Source organism: Oryctolagus cuniculus, chromosome 13 (genome assembly GCF_964237555.1).
Source record: "Oryctolagus cuniculus chromosome 13, mOryCun1.1, whole genome shotgun sequence".
Lineage (NCBI taxonomy): Eukaryota > Metazoa > Chordata > Mammalia > Lagomorpha > Leporidae > Oryctolagus > Oryctolagus cuniculus.
In genome coordinates, this window is record NC_091444.1 from 102,652,206 (window position 1) to 102,676,011 (window position 23,806).

Here is a 23,806-nt window from a genome sequence, read left to right on the forward strand (position 1 = left end):
CCCAAGCACTTGGGTCATCTTCTACTGCTTTCCCAGGCCATAGCAGAGAGCTGGATTGGAAGTACAGCAGCCAGGACTCGAACTAGCGTCCACATGGGATGCCAGCACTGCAGGCGGAGGCTTTACCCACTATACCACAGCACTGGCCCTCTGAATGGCTTTTAATGGGTGTGAGCTGTCACCAGGTGGGCACCCCTTCCCCATGCTGCACAGGGCCCTCTGTGGATGTCCCGTGGGCGCCCCCTGGTGGTGTGAAGTGGATCTGGGAACTCGGGTCACTGCCCACCCAGGGCATAATCCTCCTGGGCCAAGGTCAGACAGTTGCTGGCAGCCCTGGGATTTAGGAAGAGAAGTGAGCGGAGGATGCCAAGGAGAGATGCCACTTGTCCCTGGCGCTGAAGACTAGCTTTGGTAGGCTTGGGATGCACATTCTATATACCCAGCTTCCAGACCTCACTCCCCAGCAACCTGTGGATGTGAACTGAGCTGGAAGCTGGAGCTGGAGGGGACTACGCAGGCAGCGTGCCTGTCCTGCCTGTGTGTTGGTGTTGCTATAAAACCTGCAAACTGAGGTCCACTCTCTGGATGTGCAGAATGCAATCGCTGACATCAGGGTGGTGGAACAAAGTAGGAGTAGACTGCAAAGCGTAGAATAAGGAGCTTACTTCCTGCACTCCCCGAGGGGTTAGGGTTGAAGGTCCTTATAGATTGGATTGGGGCTGAGAGATGCGTGATCAGCTTGTGTCCAGGTTCCTGGTTGGTCACTGGTGCCCATGACCTTCCTGTGATTGGTTGGTGATGATGTGCTCTGTAGGGAATTTATGATGGCCACGGGAGCTTCAGCTGGTCTGGGGGTGGGGCGTTGTTTTGCCCCAGACCTGGAATTCCCCTACCTGGACCTGGAATTCCCCTAAATAAATCCCTCTGGACAATGCTGGCCAACAGGGTTTCACCTATTGGAGAAGCAAATGATTTCTTGAGTCCAGTGATTATAACCTTGTTGGGTCAGCTGTATACTCCCTCAGTTCAGTGAATGCCTTTTGATAAGGACAGGTAAGGACATGATGGGCTCAGGGAGACAGAGGAGAGGCTGGGTCCTGCCCTGATGTTGCAGGGGTTTGGTCTCATTCGCTCTACAGATGACAGTCCTCAGTAGCCAAGAGTCCCATGCACCCTTGGTGAACTGCAGAGGGTGGGGTGTGAAGTGGCCAGGCCAGGTGGGCTCAGAACTCGGAGTCTTGACCCCCAGGGTGCTTGCTCAAACATAATTTTCTGTCTTGGGAAGCCAGAAACAGGGTCTCCAAGAACTAAGTCCCAGTCTTGCATAGATGAGGGGTCTTCAAAAAGTGCATGGAAAATGCTTTCTATGTAGGAAAAAAATCTATGCATGGATTTCAATTTTTTTGCATCAAAAGAGAGAGCGAGGTCTTCCATCCACTGGTTCACTCCCCAATTGGCCGCTGGAACTGCGCTTCTTCCAGGTCTCCCACGCAGGTGCAGGGGCCCAAGGACCTGGGCCATCTTCTGCTTTCCCAGGCCATAGCAGAGAGCTGGATCGGAAGAGGAGCAGCTGGGTCTCGAACTGGTGCCCATATGGGATGCCTGCACTTCAGGCCAGGGTGTTAACTCTGAGTCACAGCGCTAGCTCCAGGCACATGTGTTTTTCTATTGGCAGGACAGGTGGTTCTGCTGCAGAGGTTGGAGGACCAGACTTTGACAAGCAGCTCCAGGAGGGCTGGCGCAGCAGCATCAGTGAATAGTGGCTGGGAAATCTCCTTCTACCAAGTGTCTCCCTTTTAAAAGCATTGCGTTCACAGGATGACATTTCTTGATAGAAATGGTAGATCTGCTTCCAGATCTTAGTAGATCTGCTTCCAGTCCCTAACCCCTGTCACGACACAAGTGAGGGCCCAGCGTATTAGGTCACAAAACACTTGGCAACTAACGCACGCTTTCATTTTCCATGTTTTCTGGGCAGCTGTGCAGTTTAGCTCTCTGCCAACGTTTGCCACTAGGGGGCACCAGTGACTTCCTCCTACCGCTAGGAGTGCTACCAGGTGGCTAAATTAGCAGGCAATTAGCAGATGTTTGCAGAAGGTGCTTGACAGCTGCTTACCACCTATGGCCTCAGACTGATCTTTTTACTCCTGATTGTGGTGTTAGGATGACTTCTAGAGACGCTGGCTTTGGGCCATCTTTCTGTGTCTAACAAGGAAAGAGGTATGTCTTCATGCAGATAGGGGTGTGCAGGCTTGGACCAGTCCTAGGGAGTTCTGCCCAGGATGTCCTTCCCCAAACCTCTTGCCTCAGAAGACATCACACAACAGAAAGAACACTATGGTTATCATTGCCCCTCTCATATTCCCCTGGCACCCCCACAGGTGCTTAGAAAGGAAGACCCTCCCCTCCTGTACCTGCAATTATTTTGTTGCTCAATGGCAGAGCAGGCTCAAATTTAAATCTCTGATATGATAAATATTTAACAATAGGCTCTTCAAGCAGCCAACCTGGTTTTAGTGTTTGCTGATTTCTGTAGAGATAAATACTCCCATCATGGCCGGTTTCAAGCTATCGATGTGCAGGAGCCCACCTGGATATGACTTCTACCAGGCAAGCACAGTGGCTGTAACCCCAAGAGCCTAGATCGTAATCAGTGTAATGAGTTAACTAGGAAGTGATGAGTTATAAACATTACCTTTTAAACATTAGTGTAAAATGTACATGACATGTAATTTACCACCTTAATCATTTTGAAGTGTACAGTTCAGGATTGTTAATATTTGCATATTTTGGACACTCTCCAAAACTCTTTTCGTCTTGTAAAACTGAATCTCTGTACCTTCTAAACAGTGCCTTATTTATCCATCATCACTAGCAACCACTGCTGTGCCTTGTATTGGTAAGAGCTTAGCTACTTTAGATTACTACACATGGAATCATGTAGTATTTGTGTCTGTTTCACTGTCCTCAAGGTAATCCATTCTGGAATATGGGACACGATTGCCTTCTTTCCCAAGTCTGGAAAATATTCCATTGTATGGCTGTAACACTTCTTTGTTGTTGATGGACATCTGGATTGCTTTTACTTACCTCTTGGTTGTTGTGAATAATGGTGCTATGAACACAGGTGTACGAACCTCTCTGCAAGACACTGTCTTTGCTTCTTTTAGATACTCCCAGAAGTGGAATCTCTGGATCTCATTTTTAACATGAGCAGCCAACCGCCGTTTTCCATAGCAGCAGTGCCATTTTACATTCCCACCAGCAGTGCAGAAGTGTTCCAGTTTTCCCACATGCTCCCCAACACTGGTCATTTTCTGTTGTGTTTCTATAGTGACCATCCTAAGGGGGGTGGGGTGATCATCTTACTGTTGCTTTGATCTTCATTTCCCAATGGTTAGTGATGGTGAACATCTCTTCCTATACGTTTGCCAGATCTTCAGAGAAATGCCTATTCAAGTCCTTTACCTAATTTTAAGTTGAGTTCTTTAAGATTTATATACTCATTTGAAAGGCAGAGATACATGATTTGCAAACAATTTCTCCCCTTCTGAAGGTTTCTTTTCACTGTGTTGTGTTCTTTAATGTATAGACATTTTTAATTTGGTATAGTCCAATTTATTTTTCATTTGTTGCCTGTGCCTTTGGTGTCACAGCAAGAAAAACTTGTCAAATTCAAGAAGATTTTCCCCAGTGTTGTTGTGTTTTTTTTTTTTTTTTTTTTTTTTTTTTTTGACAGGCAGAGTGGACAGTGAGAGAGAGAGACAGAGAGAAAGGTCTTCCTTTGCTGTTGGTTCACCCTCCAATGGCCGCCGCGGCCGGTGCACCGCGCTGATCCGATGGCAGGAGCCAGGAGCCAGGTGCTTTTCCTGGTCTCCCATGGGGTGCAGGGCCCAAGCACCTGGGCCATCCTCCACTGCACTCCCTGGCCACAGCAGAGAGCTGGCCTGGAAGAGGGGCAACCGGGACAGATTCCGGCGCCCCGACCGGGACTAGAACCCGGTGTGCCGGCGCCGCTAGGCGGAGGATTAGCCTAGTGAGCCGCGGCGCCGGCTCCCAGTGTTTTATTCTAAGAGTGTTGTAGCTTTATCTTGCATGCAGATCTTTAACCCATTTTGAATGAATTCTTCTACACAGTGTAAGAAGCTTTTTCCTTCCCTTCCCCCATTGAATGGTCTTGGCATCCTTGTTAAATATATTTACCATAAAGACAGTTTATTTCTGGGATCTCTTCTGTTCTGTTGGTCAATATGTCTATGCTATAACCATAACTATATTTTGATTACTGTAGCTTTGTAGTAAGTTTTGACATCAGGAAATATGAGTCTTCCAACTTAGGTCTTTTTTTCAAATTGTTTTGATTACTCTAGGTCTCTTGAAATTTAGGATGAGATTCTCTGTAAAAATTGCTTTTGGCATTTTGATAGGGATTACATAAAATTCGCTATCACTTTGGGTAGTACTGATGTTGTATAATGGTTAGTCATTCAATGACTCATGTCCTCCATGAACATGTCTTTTCATTTACTCATGCCCAGTTTCTTTCAGCAATGTTTGTAGTTTTTAGCGTCTAAGTCCATCTTCTTGGTTAAGTTGATTCCTAAGTATTTTATTCTTTTGGATGCTATTGTCAATGGGATTGTTTCTTCATTTCCTCCTCAGATTGCTCCTCCTTGGAATATAGAAACAACAGATTTTGGTGTGTTGATGTTGTGCCTTGCAACTCTGCTCAACTTATTAGTTCTAACGGTTCTTTTTTGGGGTGTTGGTGTCTAGGGTTTCCTACAAATAAGATCACGTTATCTGTAAAGTGAGGCAGTGTTACTTCTTCCTCTCTGAGCTGGATGCCTTTTATTTTTCTCACTGAACTGCTCTGGCCGTGACTTCCTGTACCATGCTGAGTGCGCGTGGTGAGAGTGACCCTCTGTGTCTTGTTCCTGGTCTTAGAGGAAGGGCTTTCAGTCTGTCACCACTGAGTTCTCACCACACCAGAGGATGTCAGAAAGCTCATGACAAATAGAATTAAAAGAAGCCTATTTTGGTTAAAAATGATTGTAATACGTTCATAGTTTTTGCATAATACGCATTTCCATGAACTTACTACACTTTTGAAGTACCCCCGTGTACGGCATTTAATGCAGTTTTTATCCGGAACACTGACACCCAGTATGTGGGATTTTCCAGCTCATATTTCCAGTTGACCAGCTCTCTGGACACCAACTGGGCGGTCTAGAGTTCAGTTCTGACATTAGCTGTCTGGAGCTAGCACAGAATGAGGGCTCAGTCCCATGGGATTCCCTCTTCAGACACCAGTCACAAGTCCCAGGGGGCTGCTTGCTCTCCTGAACACCTGGGTATAAACTGGAGGTTCCTATAGCCCCCTCCCCACCTCAGGTACGGTAATTTCCTAGCATGGCTCACAGGACTTGGAATCGCCTCACTCTCACCAGTTTACTGTGAAAGACATCACTCAGAAATGGCCAAATGGAAGAGACGCATAGGACAAGACGGGGTGGGGATGGGTTTGGAGGGGGTGCTGAGCTCCTGTGCCCTCCCAGAAGTCTCACATTTTCACTGGTCTGGAGCCTCCTGGGTCCTGGTGTTTAGAGGTTTCACGGACAACCCGTTAAGTGGGCGTGACTGACTCGATCACTGGCCATTGGTGATTGAGCTCAATCTCCAGTTCCTGCCCCCTGGGGCTGAACGTTCCAACCCTGTAATCACAGGTTGGTTTCTCTGGCAACCAGCCGTTATCCTGACGCTGTTTAGGAGCCCAACAAGAGTCGCACTATTAGCATAAATCCAGGTATTATTGAAAGGGGCTACTTACAACTCACAGAAGAAGCTCCTATCACTTGGAAAATGCTAGTTTTTAGAAGCTCTGTATCAGAAACCAGGTACAAACACCAAATCTACATTTCTTGGTTACCACACCTTTGTTTTGTTGGGGTAATTTATTTTCTTTCTATTCATGGGGCCAGCATTGTGGCATAGTGGGTAAAGCTGCTGCCTGCAACCATGGCATCCCATATGTGTGCCAGTTAAAGTCCCAGCTGCTCCAGTTCTGATCCAGCTCCCTGCTAATGTGTCTGGGAAAGCAGTGGAGGATGGCCCAAGTGCTTGGGTCCCTGCGCCCACATGGGAGACCTGGAAGAAGCTCCTGGCTTTGGATGGTCCCAGCTCTGGCAATTGTGGCCATTTGGGGAGTGAACCAATGGAAGGAAGATCTTCTCTTTGTCTCTCCCTCCCTCTCTCTTGGTCTGTAACTCTGCCTTTCAAATAAATAATCTTGTAAAAATGTCCTTAAATATAATTTTGATCTTTGTTATTTCCATTGCTCTATTTTAGTTTTTTTTCTAATGATTTATTTATGTATTTGAAAGGCAGAGAGAGAGAGAAAGAAACTATCTTCCATTTACTGGTTCACTCCCCAGATGACTATAATGGCCAGGACTGAGCCCAGGCTGAAGCCAGGAGCTTCTTCCAGGTCTCCCATGTGGGTGCAGGGACCCAAGCACTTGGGTCCTCTCCTACTGCTTTGCCAGGCCATAGCAGAGAGCTGGATTGGAAGAGGAGCAGCCAGGACTAGAACCAATGCCCATATGGAGTGCCAGCACTGAGGCAGAGGTTTAGCCTGTGCCACAGCACTGTCCCCCTACTTTAGATTTAATCTGCACTTCACATTTGGGTTTCTTAAGGAAGTATAAGGCATATAATTGATTTATTGCTTTCTTGTATTTCTCCTTTTTTGCTATGTATTTCTCTATAAGCCTTGTTTTTGGTATATTTCATATTTTGATAATTGTACTTTTATTTTCAATCTAAAGTATGTCCTAATTTCTCCTTTGATTTCCTCTGTGACTAATAAGTTTGTTATTTAGTTTCCAAATATTTGGGAGTTTTCAATGTCTCCATTAGTAATCCTGATTTAATTCCATTGGGAAATTCAATACGCCATATGATTTTTAATCCTTTCAAATTTTTGACACTCATATGATGGCCCATAATATGGCACGTGTTTGTTAGTGTGTCTTGTGTATTTGAAGCAAATGTTTATCCTTTCTAACAAATAATTTTATCTGAGAGGCATAGAGAAGGGGAGAATGAGAGAGACAGAGTTGTAGAGCTCCTTGCACTGGTTCCTTCCCAAAATTCCTATAAACCAGGACTGCTACAGGCCAAAGGCAGGAGTGGGAACTCAATCCAGGTCTCATGTGGGTGACAGGGACCCAAGAACTTGAGCCATCGCCTTCTGCCTCCCAAGGTTGGACAATAGCAAGAAGCTGGAATTGGGGCTCAAACCCTGGCACATCCAACGTAGGATGTGTAGATCTTAACCTGTGGCCTAACCACTAGGCCAAATGCCCACCCTTGAAGCACATGCATATTATGTAGTTGTTGGAAAGACTTTTCTCTAAATGTCAGTTAACTCCAGTTGGTTGATCCTCTTGTCCAAGTCAAGTCCTCACTGATTGGCTCTCTACTTGTTCCATCAAGTATTGATGAGTGTGTACTGAAATCTCCAATTCTAAGTGTGGATTTGTCCACTTCTCCTTTTGCTTCCATTAGTTTCATATATTTTGAATTTGTGTAATAGTTAGATGCATAAATGTTTAGCATTGTTATATCTTCTTGATAAGGTCATTATCATTATGAAATGACTTTGAATCTCTAGTAATATCCTTTGCTTTGAAATCTGTTCTGATACTAATATATCCACTCTGGATTTGTTTTTTTTAGAGATTTATTTGAAACACAGAGTTACAGAGAGGCATAGGAGGGAGGGGTCTTCGATACACTGGTTCACTCCCCACATGGCCGCAACAGCCAGAGCTGTGGATCTCCCATGTGGGTGCAGGGGCCCCAAGGACTTGGGCCATCTTCTACCACTTTCCCAGGCCATAGCAGAGAGCTGGATCAGAAGTGAAGCAGCCGGGACTAGAACCAGTGCCCATGTGGGATGCAGGACTACAGGCAGCAGCTTTACCCACTATGCCAGCGCCAGCCCTTGGGTTTCTTTTGATTAGTGTTAACATGGTATATGTTTCTCCGCCATTTTATTTTCAACTTATTTTCTTTAAATTTAGAGTGGGTTTATTGTAGGCAGCATATACATGGGTGTCTTTGTTTTGTGTCTCTATGAACAAATAGTTCAGACTGAGTAGTCTATAAAGAACAGAAATTGGCAGGGGGCATTTAGCCTGGCAGCTGAGACATCTGCATCTCATCAGAGTGCCCAGGTTCCAGGCCTAGCTCTGGCTCATGCCTGCAGTTTCCTGCTAATGAGACCCTGAGAGGCAGCAGTGATGGTGCCACAAACTGGGTTCCTGCCACCTCTGTGGGAGAGCTGGCTTGAGTCCCCGACTTCCAGCCTCAGCCTTGGCCCAGCCCTAGCTGTTGCAGATTTTGGGGGAGTGAACCAGCAGATGGGAACTTTTACTCTGCCTCTCAGACACATTTTTTGTAAATGACAGAAATTTGTCATTGTTTTGGAAGCTGGGAAGAGCAAGGAGCTGTCAGGTCTGGTTGTCTGGGGAGGAACCCTCCCACATGCAGAAGGGGGAAGGCAAAAGCCCTCTTTCTTTTTGGTAATTAAGGGGCTGACTCCTAACATTATCACATTGGCGACGCCTGAGGGAACATCAAGACCATAGCAATGCTGTTTAAGATCCAACCTCATAATCTACCTTTCAATTGGGTTGTTTTAACACTTTTTTTAAAATGATATAATTATTTGAAAGGCAGAGTGACAGAGAAAGGGAGGGAGAGAGGAAGAGAGAATTAAATAATCTTTGATCTCCATCACTCCCCAAATGGTCACGATGGCCAGGCCTGAGTCAGGCCAAAGGCAGGAGCCAAAACTCCATCCTGGCCTCCCACATGGATGGCAGGGGCCCAAGTAGTTGGGCCATCTTTTGCCTTCCCAGGAAGCTGGATTGGAAGCAGAGCAGCCAGGCCTTGAACCGGCCCTCTGCCTTGGCATGCCAACTCGCTATACTGTGACACCAGTCCCAAACCATTGATGTTTAGTTATTAATGATGCAGTTGGAATTAAATCTGCCATCTTCATATTCTTTCCTAGTGGTTATGTCTCTTCTCTATTTCCCTTTGCTTCTTTAGTTTCTTTTGTGTCAATTTTTCACTTGTTTCAGGTAAGGAGGTAACACTTCTCATTAATGCTTGGCATAGCTAGTTGGCTGTTTCATATATTGGTGTTCTATATAAGAATTCTTTCAAAGGGTTCATTGGGGTTCATCGGGGGGTGGGGGGGCTCTTTGGCTCAGCAGTTAAGATGCCCCAGGGGACCATGGCATCCCATAGCAGAGGGACACGTGGGTTTGAGTCCTGGCTCTGCTTCCAATTCCAGTTTCCTACTAATGTGTATCCTGAGACAGCAGGTGATGGCCCAAGTACTTCGGTGCCTGCCACCCACATAGAAGACCTGGATAGAGTTTCTGGCTGCTGGCTCCAGCCTGGCCCAGCCCTGGCTGTTGTGGACATTCGGGGAGTGAACCAGGGGATGGAAAACCTTTCGTCTTTCTCTCTGCCTTTCAAATACATAAAAGTAAATATATATATATATATATATATATATATATATATATATATATATATATAAAGGTTCTGCTATGTTTAAAACAATAAAGCAGTCAAGGAATGAATATATAAATAGCACACTGATCCCCAAACATTAACTATGGCAGGTGTGATGGCAGAAGCTGGGACACAGCAGTGTTTTATTCCCGAGTCTGATTTCTCACATCTAAATTAGGGCAGGGTTTGCCAGGGACCACACGGGAATAGCGGCAGAGCCAGTACAGCCATCCCAGCGGCCTTGTGAAGATTCCGTGAGATACTGCCAAGTGCTGACAGCAGTACTGCTGTACTCAGTACGTGCGCTGTCGAGGGCTGGATACAGAATGCAGGGGAGAGAGGAGGCCTCTCCCTTCATTTCCAGGTGGGCCCCAGATGCAAACAAAGAGAGCCTTGCAGGAACGAGGCAGGAGTTCTGAGACACAAGGCCAAGCTGGAGATGGAGGTGTGAGTGGTACAGGTGTGCACAAGGAAGACCAGCTACCTGCCCCGAGCTGGAGCTGGCAGGCAGAGCCTCCCCTATCAGTGAGGCCCTGCTCACACCGCAAACCTGGCACTTCATTTAAATCACTTGACTTAAACTCAGTGACGTTGAGCTTGGACTCGTCGCCTCAGAACTGTCAGAGAATCAATACCAGTAGTCCTGCTGACCCTTCTGTAATAAAAACATTTATTTTGAAAGGCAGAATTAGAGGAAGAGACAGAGACTGGATGAGAATGTGCACTCTGATCTGCTGGCTCATTCCACAAATGGCCACGCAGTCAGTGCTAGGCTGGGCTGAAACCAGGAGCCAGGAACTCCATCAGGGTCTCCCAGGTGGGTGACAGGGACCTAAGCAGCTTGGGCTTTCCCAGGCGCATTAGCAGGGAGCTGGATCAGAAGCGGAGCAGCCGGGGCTCAAACCTGTGCCCACACAGGATGCCAGCGCTGCAGGCATCACGTTAACCCACTGCAGAACGGTGTTGCCCCCCACACCCCCTCAACTGTTTTTTTTTTAATAGAGCCCCAAATGTAAGGTGGATCATTCTGAGGCTTTAAAATGCACTGTTCCACATTCACTACTTTAGATTTCATCTGATCAGAAATCCCGAAGCCAATGACTACAGTGTATAACTGCGCTTCTGCAGCAGGTGGCTCACGCAGTTGGATTCCTGCCATGCACTTGGGAGGCCTGGACTGAGTTCCTGGATCTTGGTTTCTGTTTTGTCCCAGCCCTGGCTGTTGCAGGCATTTGGGGAGTGAAACAGTGGATGGGAGATGTCTTGTCCCTGTCTCTCAGATAAACAAAAATTAAGAAATGCTAAGTAGGAGGACTTAATTTTCTTACCCGACTTTAATGTTTGCTGATCTAATTATGTGTTTGATTCAGTGCATATTCTAGAATGTGAGCTACAGCTACATGGAGGCATGGAACTGGACCACTGCTGTCAACAATGCCTGACTTAGTAATTCTTGGATCATATGTTGTCTATTCACCCTCTACTGTTATTTTCAAAACACAGCAGAATGCTTTGTTGAAGTAATTTTTTTTTTCTTTTTCTTTTTTTTTTTTTTTGACAGGCAGAGTGGACAGTGAGAGAGAGAGAGACAGAGAGAAAGGTCTTCCTTTGCCGTTGGTTCACCCTCCAATGGCCGCCACGGCTGGTGCGCTGCGGCCAGAGCACCGCGCTGATCCGATGGCAGGAGCCAGGTGCTTTTCCTGGTCTCCCATGGGGTGCAGGGCCCAAGCACCTGGGCCATCCTCCACTGCACTCCCTGGCCACAGCAGAGAGCTGGCCTGGAAGAGGGGCAACCGGGACAGAATCCGGCGCGCCAACCGGGACTAGAACCCGGTGTGCCGGCGCCGCTAGGCGGAGGATTAGCCTAGTGAGCCGCGGCGCCGGCCTTGTTGAAGTAATTCTTAAAGAGAACAAAATATAAACAGGTAAGAACAGGTCTGCTCTGGTGTGTGTGTGTGTGTGTGTGTGTGTGTGTGTGTGTGTGTGTGTTTGGCACAGTGCTTGTCGCACTTGGGATGCCTGTATCCGGTACTTACTGGTTCGCTCCCTAGATGCCTACAACCACCAGGGTTGGGCCAGGCCAAGGCCAGGAGCCTGGAACTCAAGCCAAGTCTCCCGTGTAGGTGGTACAGTACCAAGTACTTGAGCCATCCCCTGCTGCCACCTCCCAGGGTCTGCATTAGCAGGAAGCTGGGTTGTAAGCAGAAGAGCTGGGACTTGAACCAGGCACTGCCTTGTGGGACGCAGGCTTCCCAAAGGGGCAAGGTAACTGCTGTGCCAAATACCTGCCCGATTCCGTTGTTCTGAAATACGCATCTTAGTACTTCCTCCACATGCGAAGCTGATGTGGCCAAGTACATGCCTGTCCCCAGTCGACCCCCTCACAGGACTCGAGCACTCTGCTGACAGGGTGTGGCTTAATGCGGATCCATTTGTTTCATCTGCCTCCATTCACCAGTCCACAGGCACGTGGGCAGACTCTGGGGACCCAGGCTTCGTTTTATCTGCTAGGCTTACTTCAAACATTTCAATCCTACTCCCAATTGTTGTTGAATACATTGAAACCAGCAATGTTCAGTTTCTAATTTTAGGCATGCTGATCCGCCACTGCAACTGAAAGGCAGCCTTTTGTATTTTTTCCCTTAAAGGGTGCGGAGCAGGATAAACACAAGTAGCCATCCACATCGGAAGACTTGTCTTAAAGCTGAGAGGGCGCTCCAACACTCGCCACCGACGGCTGTGTCACACAGGAACTGAGGACCGCGCCAGCGCTCCACCACCGACGGCTGTGTCACACAGGAACTGAGGACTGCGCCAGCACTCGGCCACCGACGGCTGTGTCACACAGGAACTGAGGACCGCGCCAGCGCTCCACCACTGATGGCTGTGTCACACAGGTGCCACTCACCCCACCTTCTGATGTTCTCACCAGATCCCTGGCTTTGAACTTCTCATGGCTCTTAAGTTTCCATCTCCTGGTCAAGTGTCTCCTCCAAGCTCTTATTTTATAAGCAACTGCCTGTCTACCTTGATGTCTATCTCTGAACAGACCCACACCACACTTCCCATCCCCCCCCCCAAAAGCCCACTCCTCCCAGTGCTTCTGGCCTGGGGCCAGAAACCTTAATGTGACCCCCAGGCTTCCCTTTCCGTATACCCCACATCTGTGTTCATTCAGCAAGTTGTAGTGGGTTCCGTTCAGATACCAACAGGACCCAGGCGCTTCTCACACCACCCCTGTCCCTGTGCCCTTTGATTTGCATTAATGCAATTTGTTTCCTGGTGGACTCCCCTGTCTATTCTGAATACGAGGCCAGAGTGAGACTCCTCACCCTGTCACATCTCTGCGCTGAAGTTTTAGGTCACCCAACAGGACCTCCACGAGCCCCTCCCCACTACTGCCCCTCCCCCACTGCTCCAGCCGCAGCTGTTCCTTCAGTGCACTGGGCACCCTCCTACCTCCTGTGTGCGCTTGGTGCTACGTCTCTTGGCCTGCACTGCTTTTCTTCAAGTCTCTGATCAATGCGACCACCTTTTTAAGTTTTATTTATTTGAAAGATAGAGAGGAACAGACAGTGCGACCTTCCATCCACTGGTTCAGTCCCCAAATGCCTGCAACCACCAGGGCTCAGCCAGGCCGAAGTCAGGTCTCCCACGTTTGCAAGTACTCAAGCTGTCGGCTGCTGCCTTCCCAGGTGCATCAGCAGGCAACTGGACAGGAAGCCGAGTAACCAGGACTCGAACCCGGCTCTCTAAGGTTTGGTACGCAGCGCCCCAGGCTTAGCCCACTGTGCCCCTACACCTGCTTCATCTCGAAGTATTTTTCTGAAGCTGCAATGTGCAGCCCACCCCAGCTCTGCTGCTTCTCTTCCTTGCTTTTCTAATTCTAATCGTAACACAGGGGGACACTTGTTTCCCTCCCCGTGAGATTATTAATTCCCCAAGAGCAGGGATTCTACCCGCCCCCTGCCAAAAACAGTCCCAGACCTAGCAGTCACTTTCTCAAGAACTGCTGGATCTCTCCATTTCCCTCCCTGCCTACCCAGTGCCTTCACTCAAGGATCGTAGTTGAGATGACACAACAGGGTCTTGGGTTGAAAATAAAAGCAAAAGACCACTCGACGTTAGTTTGTCAACATGTAATGCCCTGGGTTTATTTTGTGAGAATTCTATCACAATTGTTCCAGGTGGGATTACAAACCTTAAGGATAACGTATGCCGTCGGCCCGGGCATTCAGACTGCGGTACTGAAAAGCACTGGTAGTAGTCTGTAAGTACCATTCTCTTCACGGAAGAGAGGGCGAGTATTTCCAAAGGAAGGCACCCGATAGTTGTGGTTCTGGCCTTGCAGCCTTCGGGAGAAATCGTAAAAGGAAAAAAGCTGGCTGGCTGTTTTGAGAAACTGGAATGATGATACACGGACAGCAATTTCTGCATTCTTCTCCCTTATATCCTTTTTTTGTAAGAACAAGTAAAGAATGAAGTCTTTAAACAATTCGACAATAAAAAAGTACAATTTTTTTGTGCTAAAAAAAGGGCAAGACAACATAAACTCCAGTTGTAAGGACTCCATTTGCATACTTGATTGAACACTTTTTGGCGTGGAAGGAAATGGGCTGTGTGCAGAGCAGCAACAGAACATTAGTGCCTGAAGTACCAGAAGCCGCCCCGCTCTGCAGGCGGGTGGGGATGGATGGAAGATTCAAGAGACTTCATTTTTAGCTCGTTACTTGTCCTAATGAGAGTAGACCAGGAAGATCCCCATCGAACAGTACATTCCCATTTTAAAAAAACTGATGCCTTTTTTTTTTTGTAAAATTCTGTATGTATGTCACCATTTTTTTTTTCACATGATACACAGAAAACTCAAGGACCCAGAGGGGAACCAAGTTATGTTATACCATTTACAAAATCCCAAGGAGCCCACAGCTACCTAACACATTTACTACAGCACAGGAACCAACGAAGGTACAGTGTACGAAAAACTGTAAACACGGCACAATAAATAGATAAAACAGCAGGTTCCGCACCATGCACGTGATGTGTGACACTTCATCTCTATACAATCTCACATCTCACACTCTTTGTTGCAATTTATTTCCCTCCCACCCCCCCACCCCCAAGTGCAAAGCATCACAAATGAACATTTCTGTATTCAAGTAACATATATACAAGGGTATTACAAATATGCAGTACTGTACAGATAATTGCTGTATTCTTAATTTACAGATGTTGATTTTTTTCCTATTAACAGTAAGAAAAGAAAACTGAAGCATGAGAGATGAGCGTTGCTGTCAAGTCCTCACAGCTGCCACAGAAACGCATGTGCTGCATTCCATCATCCCCTGCATTCCAATGCTACTGATGCATAGCACCTAATCACGTCCCCAGGCGGGGTCCTGCTCCTGAGGAAGCTACGTCACCTCCATCGCGACTGTGTTGTCCGCTATGTTGTTCAGTGCTGGCTTTTCTGCTTCATGACTTTCCCTGTTGAAATAAAGTGTCGTCAATTACTTCTCCGCAACATACAACTCGGTAAAGGAAGACAATCTTCTCAATAAAGACTGATTTTTTTTTTCAAGTTGCCTATCTTACAAATAAAGCATTCAATGTCTAAATCATATGGACTGAATAAAGGCCCAAGTTGGTTTTTGTTTGTTTTTGACAGGCAGAGTGGACAGAGAAAAAGGTCTTCCTTTTGCCGTTGGTTCACCCTCCAATGGCTGGCGTGCTGCGGCCGGCGCACTGCGCTGATCCGATGGCAGGAGCCAGGTGCTTCTCCTGGTCTCCCATGGGGTGCAGGGCCCAAGCACTTGGGCCATCCTCCACTGCACTCCCTGGCCACAGCAGAGAGCTGGCCTGGAAGAGGGGCAACCGGGACAGAATCCGGCGCCCCGACCGGGACTAGAACCCGGGGTGCCAGCGCCGCAGGTGGAGGATTAGCCTAGTGAGCCGCGGCGCCGGCCAAGACTGATTTTCTTTACCATGAAATCTGACAAGCTAGCAAAAAGGGGGTGTATATACATTATCACGACTATACAATGGTCAGGCTGATGTCAAGTATAAATTCCACCGCCAGTTATCAGCAACGAAACTGCAGCTGTGCCTGACCAACCTAGACATTAAGAACACAGACTGCCCAGGTTCCACTCCTCAGCTCTACTACCCCTTCCACGAGAGTCTGAAAGGCCCAGGGCAGGACTTTAAGGCAGGGGTCGAACGTGGACCTGAGTGGAGACATCTGAGCAAGCCCCCAGTCACGGGGTGGGCCCGGGGAGGGAGCAGCCGGACCCCACGAGTCCTCAGGAGTCCTCTGCCTTCTCTGCATCCAGAGCTTCCTGACAAAGGGATCTCTGCAAGTTTCACCTCCTGCAGCTGTTCCCTGGCTTGTACATTCTGCAGCACTAAAACCATGGTACTGAATGTATCGGAGCCGGAGCGGACGGACTGGCTATGCCCAGACTCCGAATACTAGGAACAAAGGGCTGGTGCTGGGCAGACGACAGCTGCCACACTTAGCGTCAGCGGCTGACAGGGATATATGGGTTTAGAAACCAAACGCTGGGGGCTGGCGCTGTGGCGTAGCCGGTTCGAGTCCCGGCTGCTCCACTTCCGATCCAGCTCTCTGCTATGGCCTGGGAAAGCAGCAGATGACCCAAGTTCTTGGACCCCTGCACCCACGTGGAGACCCGGAAGAAGCTCCTGGCTTCAGACTGGCACAGCTCTGGCCGCTGTGGCCAACTGAGGAGTGAATCAGTGGATGGAAGACCTCTGCTTCACTCTCTGTAACTTGACTTTCAAATAAATCTTAAAAAAGGCGACACTGTGTGCCACAAACTCTGGTCAGTCTGGCACTTGAGGTGCTCCACAACCTGGCCTTCCTCTGCCATTCTGATGTCAACTCCTAATTTTCCTAAACCTGCAGAAAAGCCGGTTCACAAGCTGGCCTCATCACTTGTGTTTCCCCCCTCCTTCTCTACCTGCTTGAAATCTTTTCTTTGCCCAACCAAATCCTATCCTGGGTCAAATCAGGTCTCATTTGATAGAACATTTCCCAAATTCCCCTGGTGTGAAAATAATTCTTACATTGTTAGTGTATAGAAATTACAGCTATCATCTATATAATTACTCTGACAAGCACATAATGCTTTCTGAACCCCTAGAATGACTTTCACTTTATCTACAGTTAAGCTTAAAAATGTGAACTTCAATGTTATCTAAAAATAAAACACCTGCCCCCCCACCATGGTCTCTTGGAAACAGTAGGGTTTTAATTATTCATATTTAAAACATAAAAGAGCCCAAGTAAAAATTCTAAATCTAGTGACACTAAAGACAACAAGATGGCACAGAATCTAATGGCCTGATTTAAAGTTGACGTGGCGTGGAGGGGGAGTTGGTGCAGTGGTTACACTGCTGCTTGGGATGCCCATGTGCCCTATCGGAGTGCCTGAGTTCAAGTCTCCACTCTGCTCTGGATTCCAGCTTCCTGGTGATAAGCACCCTAGAGGCAGTTGAAGGCTCAAGCACCCTCTCTCCTACGTGGGAGACCCAGACTGAGCTCCTGGCGCCCCAGTTTGGCCTGACCTCCCCTGGCCAGGCTGCCACCTGCATTTAGGGTGAACTAGCAGATGGAAGATCTGTGTCCATCTGCCTTTCAAATAAACCAAAAACACGTAAGTTTAATAAAGTTTCAAGCGCTGACCTGGCATGAATACCCTAAGTCTTTATTAAGAACAGTTTAGCACACTAGTGATCTAGTGACAGTGGAGTCTATCAGTTCTGTCTACAAAAGAAGCCGTGGATGAAACGATCCTAAAGAAAACTCGTTTCATGCAAAGGTAGAAGACACATGGGAGCATTATCAGCTCCTGCAACAGTAACAGAGGGACGTCCAGACCGTATGCGGTCTTCTCTGAAACATTCGTGTTTCCACGTTGTACTGAACTGTGACACGCATTTGTATAGGAATGGAAAACATTTTCGTAACTTTAATAAAAACTGACGAACAGAAAACAATGACAGAGGATTAAAGTCAGATCTCATTTTCCATGTTTTTTAAAAGATTTACTTGGAGAGAGCAAGAGACAGGTCTTCCATTTGCTGGTTGTTTTTATTTTTTATTTATTTTTTGACAGAGAGAGAGAGTCAGAGAGAAAGGTCCTCCTTTTCCGTTGGTTCACCCCCTAAAAGGCCTCCATGGCCGGCGCGTTGTGCCGATCTGAAGCCAGGAGCCAGGTGCTTCCCCCTGGTCTCCCATGCAGGTGCAGGGCCCAAGGACCTGGGCCATCCTCCACTGCCCTCCCGGGCCACAGCAGAGAGCTGGCCTGGAAGAGCAACTGGGACAGAATCTGGCGCCCAACCGGGACCAGAACCCGGTGTGCCGGCGCTGCAGGAGGAGGATTAGCCTAGTGAGCTGCAGCATTGGCCCCATTTGCTGTTTCACTCCCAAAATGCCCCTAATAAGCCAGGGCCAAGCCAGGCCAAAGCCAGGAATCTGGAACTCCATCTGGGTGTTCCACATGAGTAGCAGGGACCTGAGTCCTTGGGCCAGCATCTGCTGCCTTCCCAGGCACATAAGCAGGAAGCTGGATCTGAGGTGGAGCTCCTGGGATGAGAACCAGCTCTGACGTGGGATGCAGGTGTCCCAAGCAGTGGCTTAACCTGCTGGCCCACAGTGCCCACCCCTCATACCTTTCAAACACTTTAGCCTTAAAGTACCTACTCACCTTGGAACTGGATCTACAGAGGATGAAGACGGAACCTTGGAAACTTGACAGTTTGCTGCGGCAGCCAGCTTTAAGGCAGATGACGGAACAGCACTTAAAGTCCTAGGTATGTGTCGTGCGTTTATTGGGGCAATAGAGTTTACAGTGGCAACTGATGAAGGTACAGTTAATCGAATGTTGTTCCCAATCAGAACCTGAGTTGTCGCAGAATTGGCAGCAGTTACTTGATGACTCAGTGCACTGTGGGAACTTGAAGTCTGTGTACTATTGGAAGGCTGTAACAAGGTCGAGCCTGCTGTCGATGGACTGGTATGCACAAGTGCTGTTGGTGTCGTACTACTGAGGTGTAAGCCCTTGTATACTCCTGGAGAGAAAAAGAAAGCATCTAAGCCACATTCACGTTCGCTGTATTACAGATGCACGCTACACACAGAACCAAGACCACTCGGACGTGCCCGTCCTACCTGAGGCTGGAAGGACGCCGTTCACCCCAATTCCGAGCACCACATCATCCTTCATCTTGAACCCCATCAGCTGTTCTGATGTCACCAAAGCAGAAGCAGCAAACTGAGCACTAGCAGAATCCAAAGTCTTGGAAACAAAACCCTGAACAGAGAACGTATGGGCGATCAATCAGCATCGCTTAGCCTCAGGCTGGCATTAACGACATGCAGGTGCAACACAGTCAGCTTGACTATAAATGAAAATGGCAAACCACTAAGATCTCTTCATCTCTTTTGATAGTGATACATTTCAGGAATGAAAAACTAATCTTTAACTCAAACGTTATTCAACAAATAATCTGTATACAACCATCACCAAATAAGCCTTTATAAGGGGAAATAGTAAAGCTCCATCACAAAATGCTGGACCAGAAATGTGCTAGTCAACTAGTTCAGAGCGTTGCAAATACATATAAAGGAGTGTGTCACTTCTTTCAACACACACACACACACCCAAAGGCACCTCTGGGAAGGTTAGATAAGCTAATGCACTGGATGGAGAAATTATGATTTGAACACAGTGTCTCCATCTCATTTCACTTCATGTTTTATTTTACTTTTACAAGTAGGGAGCAGAGGCGACAGCTTCCATACTCACCTGTGAAGTTCTTTCTAAACCCTGTATATTCAGGCGAAAGCCACTTTTCTGCTGGTTAGGTGCAAGGTTCTATGACAACAGTTGGTAACTAGAGGTGAACTCTGGTGGGCAACAATGAGGGCTAATCATAAGACAGACAAACCCCTCACCTGTGATGTGTTGGTGGAGGAATTACTATTTGCTTGCTGTTGCTGAATCTGTGCAAGCTGCTGTTTCTGCATTAGTGCCAGTTGCTGTTGATGTTGCTGGTATTGTTCGGCTGTAAATGCTGAACATAAAATGAGGAAACGTTTTATACAAATGCACAAATATCATACACCTCTTATGATACCAAAACAAAGGCAGCATTAACATTTTTTGTGTGTGCAAAATTAAAGCCTCTGACAAAGGTTCATCATCCTGCTAATGATCGCTGCCCAAATGAAAATGCCAGCACTTCTGCTACCACATTTAACACGAGTGGCTTGAATTTATAGAAAATTAGACTCTCTTAAACACAGGAAAGAGAACTGCTCACTTCCCAAGTATTGACACCATTAGTTTTGCAAAGCTGTGACACTTGTACTGGACAATGTAGAAGGTAATATCAGCTTTTTAATCCACAGATTTGGAATTCAACTTTGCACTGAGCTTGAAGAAATCTGTTAATTGCCAGCTGGTTTCCATTTTATCCATATTACCTTCTCAATTCATTCAGGTGGGCCCTAACAGTTTTGTGTATAAACACTAACTGTTCTACTTATTTTCTCATTTTAGTCATTTACAAAAATTTCCTCTATATGAAAGAGAAGGTTGTTGGTTTATTACTTTCTTTTTAAAGAATTCATCCTTTAAGTTTAGCAGGAAGAAAAGAGGTTCCAATGTTAAGTTTAATTAATTTTCCCCACCCAATTAACCCACCTGGAAAAAATCCAGTCAATAAGAACGGAGTTGTTTATGTTGATTTACTGTACAGAATGATGTCTGAGGAAAGACACTGTGTTATGCTACTTATGTTTGTCTATGGAGAGCTCAGTTCTAAAAAAAACAAACAAAAAAATGTTCATTTATTACCCCCCAAAAAAGTGTGTGCAGTTTTTAAAAAGGAAACCTTTTTCTTTTCTTTTTTGCCAATTAAAAAAAAAAAGGAAAAAAAAAAGCACATACAATCACAATACAAATGGATTAGGAAGGCTTCTTTAAGAAGCCTATGATGTTTGAGTAAGAATTATTTTAAACCAAAAAAGTTTATCATGCATCCCTGGATCCCAGGGAATCTATAATCATGCAAATTTCCTCAATCTAAAGTTTAAGTTTTCAAAATACTGTCAGCTAGTTTATTGCTATTGCTTACTGCTTAGTTATTAAGAGTATCACGTCATCAAGCTATGTGATTTGCATTTGTTAACTCACCAAAGAAATCTTTCACTGTCCCTCAGAACGCCTTTTCTTGATATAACTAGCAAATTTTTGTTACAAATTCCACCATGGTCTGAATGTATCAAAAAATCATTAATATTCAAGAAAAACTCTTAAGTTCTTAGTGCCTGCACAGATTCCTATACTTGAGCTAAACTAAGTTCTAGGGCTGCAAGGGCAAAAAAGCAACTTATTAGAAAGCCTTTACTGCTGGTTTTCTTGTTGTGTGTGTGTGTGTGTGTGTGTGTTACGAATGTATTTAGCTGGTGTCTGGCCTTTGATAAATTCCTTTTCCTACTTTGTTTGCAATTCACAGATGTGAGATTCACAGAGAAGAGTTTTATTCATATGATGATTCCTAAATATTGATATAAAAGTAGCTGTCTAGCCACATAACCATTTCCACATAGCAGAAATGTGTTATATCAAAGCTTGAAAATCCACAAGAATTAATGCTGTCCTGAATGTTCGTAACTAATATTTACCCCTATATTTTAAAAAAGCCAACTCTTTAAACCTGAAGATCCTTATTTCATTAGATACTTCTGCCAATCTATTTCTGATTTAGACTTTTTCATTTCCTAATTTTGAGTCTGTTGCCTCACACTTGATTTTCTAATAGGAATGGTCAGCAAGTTTTAAAAAATGGATCATTTTTGGAAGGTTGGGTCATCACGTATTTAGAAAGATAGTACATTTACATTCATTGACAAGCTTTTATAGAAAACTTTTTATAATGAAAGCACTTTTTGTTGTTGAACTCTGCTGGTGCTGTGCTTTAATTAAAAAGTCAGTGATAACTGGAAGCCAATATGAATAAAGTTCCAAATATTTTTGCCCTCTTGAAATCAACATCTTGATCTGGGTCTCTGAGGGTGTTGTGAATTTCACTTTTTGAAAACTGTTAACATTTTATATCACTATGTTAGCTTACTTCTTAGATAGCAAAGCCGGCCTATTTCTTAGATATTGTTTTGCTCCTCCTGGAGTCCAGGAAGGAAACTGGTGAAGGATCCAGGAGAAACGTGCGGAGCAACACATAAATGGCAGTGATGGTGATGAACACCCCGGGCCCAGGGGCCTTGAGCCCTGGACTGCTTTTGTTTTCAGCTCTACCGTTAGCTAGATGAGCATTCTTGGGCATGCTGTTTAACCTTTTGGGATGTAGTATCTTCATCTAAAATGCTCGAGAAACTATTGAGGTCCTTTTCAGCTATGAGCTGCTAAGATACTACATCTAGAACTAAAGTTTTCACCCAAAAGAAGGCTGTGTGAATGAATACGAAAGCTTTGACAGAGGTGAGGCAGTAACTTTGGGCAAATGTAATCTAACCTGGCGTTCATACTATTCACAGAAAACCAAGCAGCTCTCAGATCAAGACACCATTATGACTCAAAGCCTAACCACATGCTAAATGAAAATAAGACAAATTGACCAATCTTCTCTGTCAACGACATGAGATACCAAGGTGTAAAGTTTTTAGGTTCTATGTCTAACTCCGGATATGGAATGCTGGCCAAGTTTGTAATTCACACGAAGATGACCAATATGGTTACTGTGGATGGGTGATCTGCTCCCAGAGTCAGAACTGTTTCACAGAACCCAAAAACAAGAGGTCAGGAAGGACTCCTGGTGATTTCCTTCTACAATCTCACAGTAGAGATGAAAAACTTCCACGTGGGGAAACACAGATATTAAGTAGCAGAAGGAAAAACCCAAATCAATGAGACTAAGAAATAGATAAAATAGACAAAACTTGTTTTCAATTTAATATTACCCATAATCGAACCTTGTATGGACCAGCACTATGAGCTGAGAAACAAGAGTCTAGGTATGGGAGCAGAGTCAGGTGCAGGATGCAATTTAAGCCTGAGAATGTCTGACAGGGATGTGAACGAAGAAGCAAGCAGGACAGGACTTCAAACACGCCAAGGGCAGCATGATGCTGGACAGCAGGAACCTCTAGGTTTCAATTTAAGAAGGCAGCTTCTGCCTAAATATATGCACAAACTTTCTAACCGAGATCACCAAATGTAGAATAACCTGATCTAGAAGTTGTTCAATTTGCCCTCTTTAGCACCGTTTATGTAGAATTTTTTGGTTGCTTCTCACTACCCAGTTCTCTGGAAGTAGGAATTCAGGTGAAATAACATAAGAGTGTTTCTTATACAGCAAGCCATGGCATGACACCAGCGCCAGGAATAACCCACACTTCAGCTGCTGGCCTGGAAGTTATACACGATGGCAGCTGGAACAGATCACCTGCAATATTCAGAGTGGGAGTGGGGCAGGTGACAGGAGCTTGAGTACAAAATATATCATCTGAAACTTAGCTAGGGAAAATGGGGTTTCGAGTACCCAATGTTTAATTTGTTAAAAACAAAAATATAAAATCCCAAATACTTATTTTAAAAGAAACCCCTGAATTAGAAATTTCTCGGAGTAGTACACAGGTAGAACTTTGATTCTGATATAGGGAAATGTAGGAGGGACGGGTAGGTATAAAAAGAAATAAATACAAAGTGAAATGACTCTTCTTCAGGTAGCTACTGAAGCTGACAGTTCATGAGCCCTTACCAGCCACCAGAAATCCAATCTGAAAACCAACATTCATGTAATTCATCTGGTGGCAAACTATGACCGGAACTGAACTCCACCTGGCTGTGAATGACTTGATCATGAAATTCCGTGTAGTCAAATACTCCTTCTAGTGTGAATATTCTTGCACTACACAGCACAACTGAGAACTATCGTGTATTTCACTACAAGGCCTATCCACATTCTACCAATGTTATGTGGTAAGTCACTCTGTGCAGTATCAAAGATTCCACAATTTTGAAATGTATCTGAATAAAGATTAAGGTCCTTTAGATTTATAAAACCTAGCAATTAAAATGTCCAGTGTTTAAGTCTACAGTTCCTTTTTCACTATAAGATTAAAACCTTGTTACAAACTACAGTAAGTTACACTAAGTTATAGATA

The 23,806-nt window shown here is 45.7% G+C and overlaps 1 protein-coding gene across 5 annotated transcripts in view; it reads right to left on the minus strand.

The window, feature by feature from the left end:
• Window positions 1–13,718: 13,718 nt before the first annotated feature.
• EPC1 (enhancer of polycomb homolog 1) overlaps window positions 13,719–23,806 on the minus strand; it is a 109,046-nt gene continuing 98,958 nt past the window's right edge. For all 5 annotated transcript variants that reach the window (XM_051821685.2, XM_002717284.5, XM_070056094.1 and 2 more), the window contains 4 exons: window positions 19,574–19,692; window positions 18,788–18,929; window positions 18,324–18,687; window positions 13,719–15,081 (listed from right to left, as the gene is read on the minus strand). In XM_051821685.2, coding sequence (XP_051677645.2) covers window positions 15,009–15,081; window positions 18,324–18,687; window positions 18,788–18,929; window positions 19,574–19,692 — 698 coding nt within the window. In that variant the 3' untranslated portion in view covers window positions 13,719–15,008. The remainder of the gene's footprint in view (window positions 15,082–18,323; window positions 18,688–18,787; window positions 18,930–19,573; window positions 19,693–23,806) is intronic.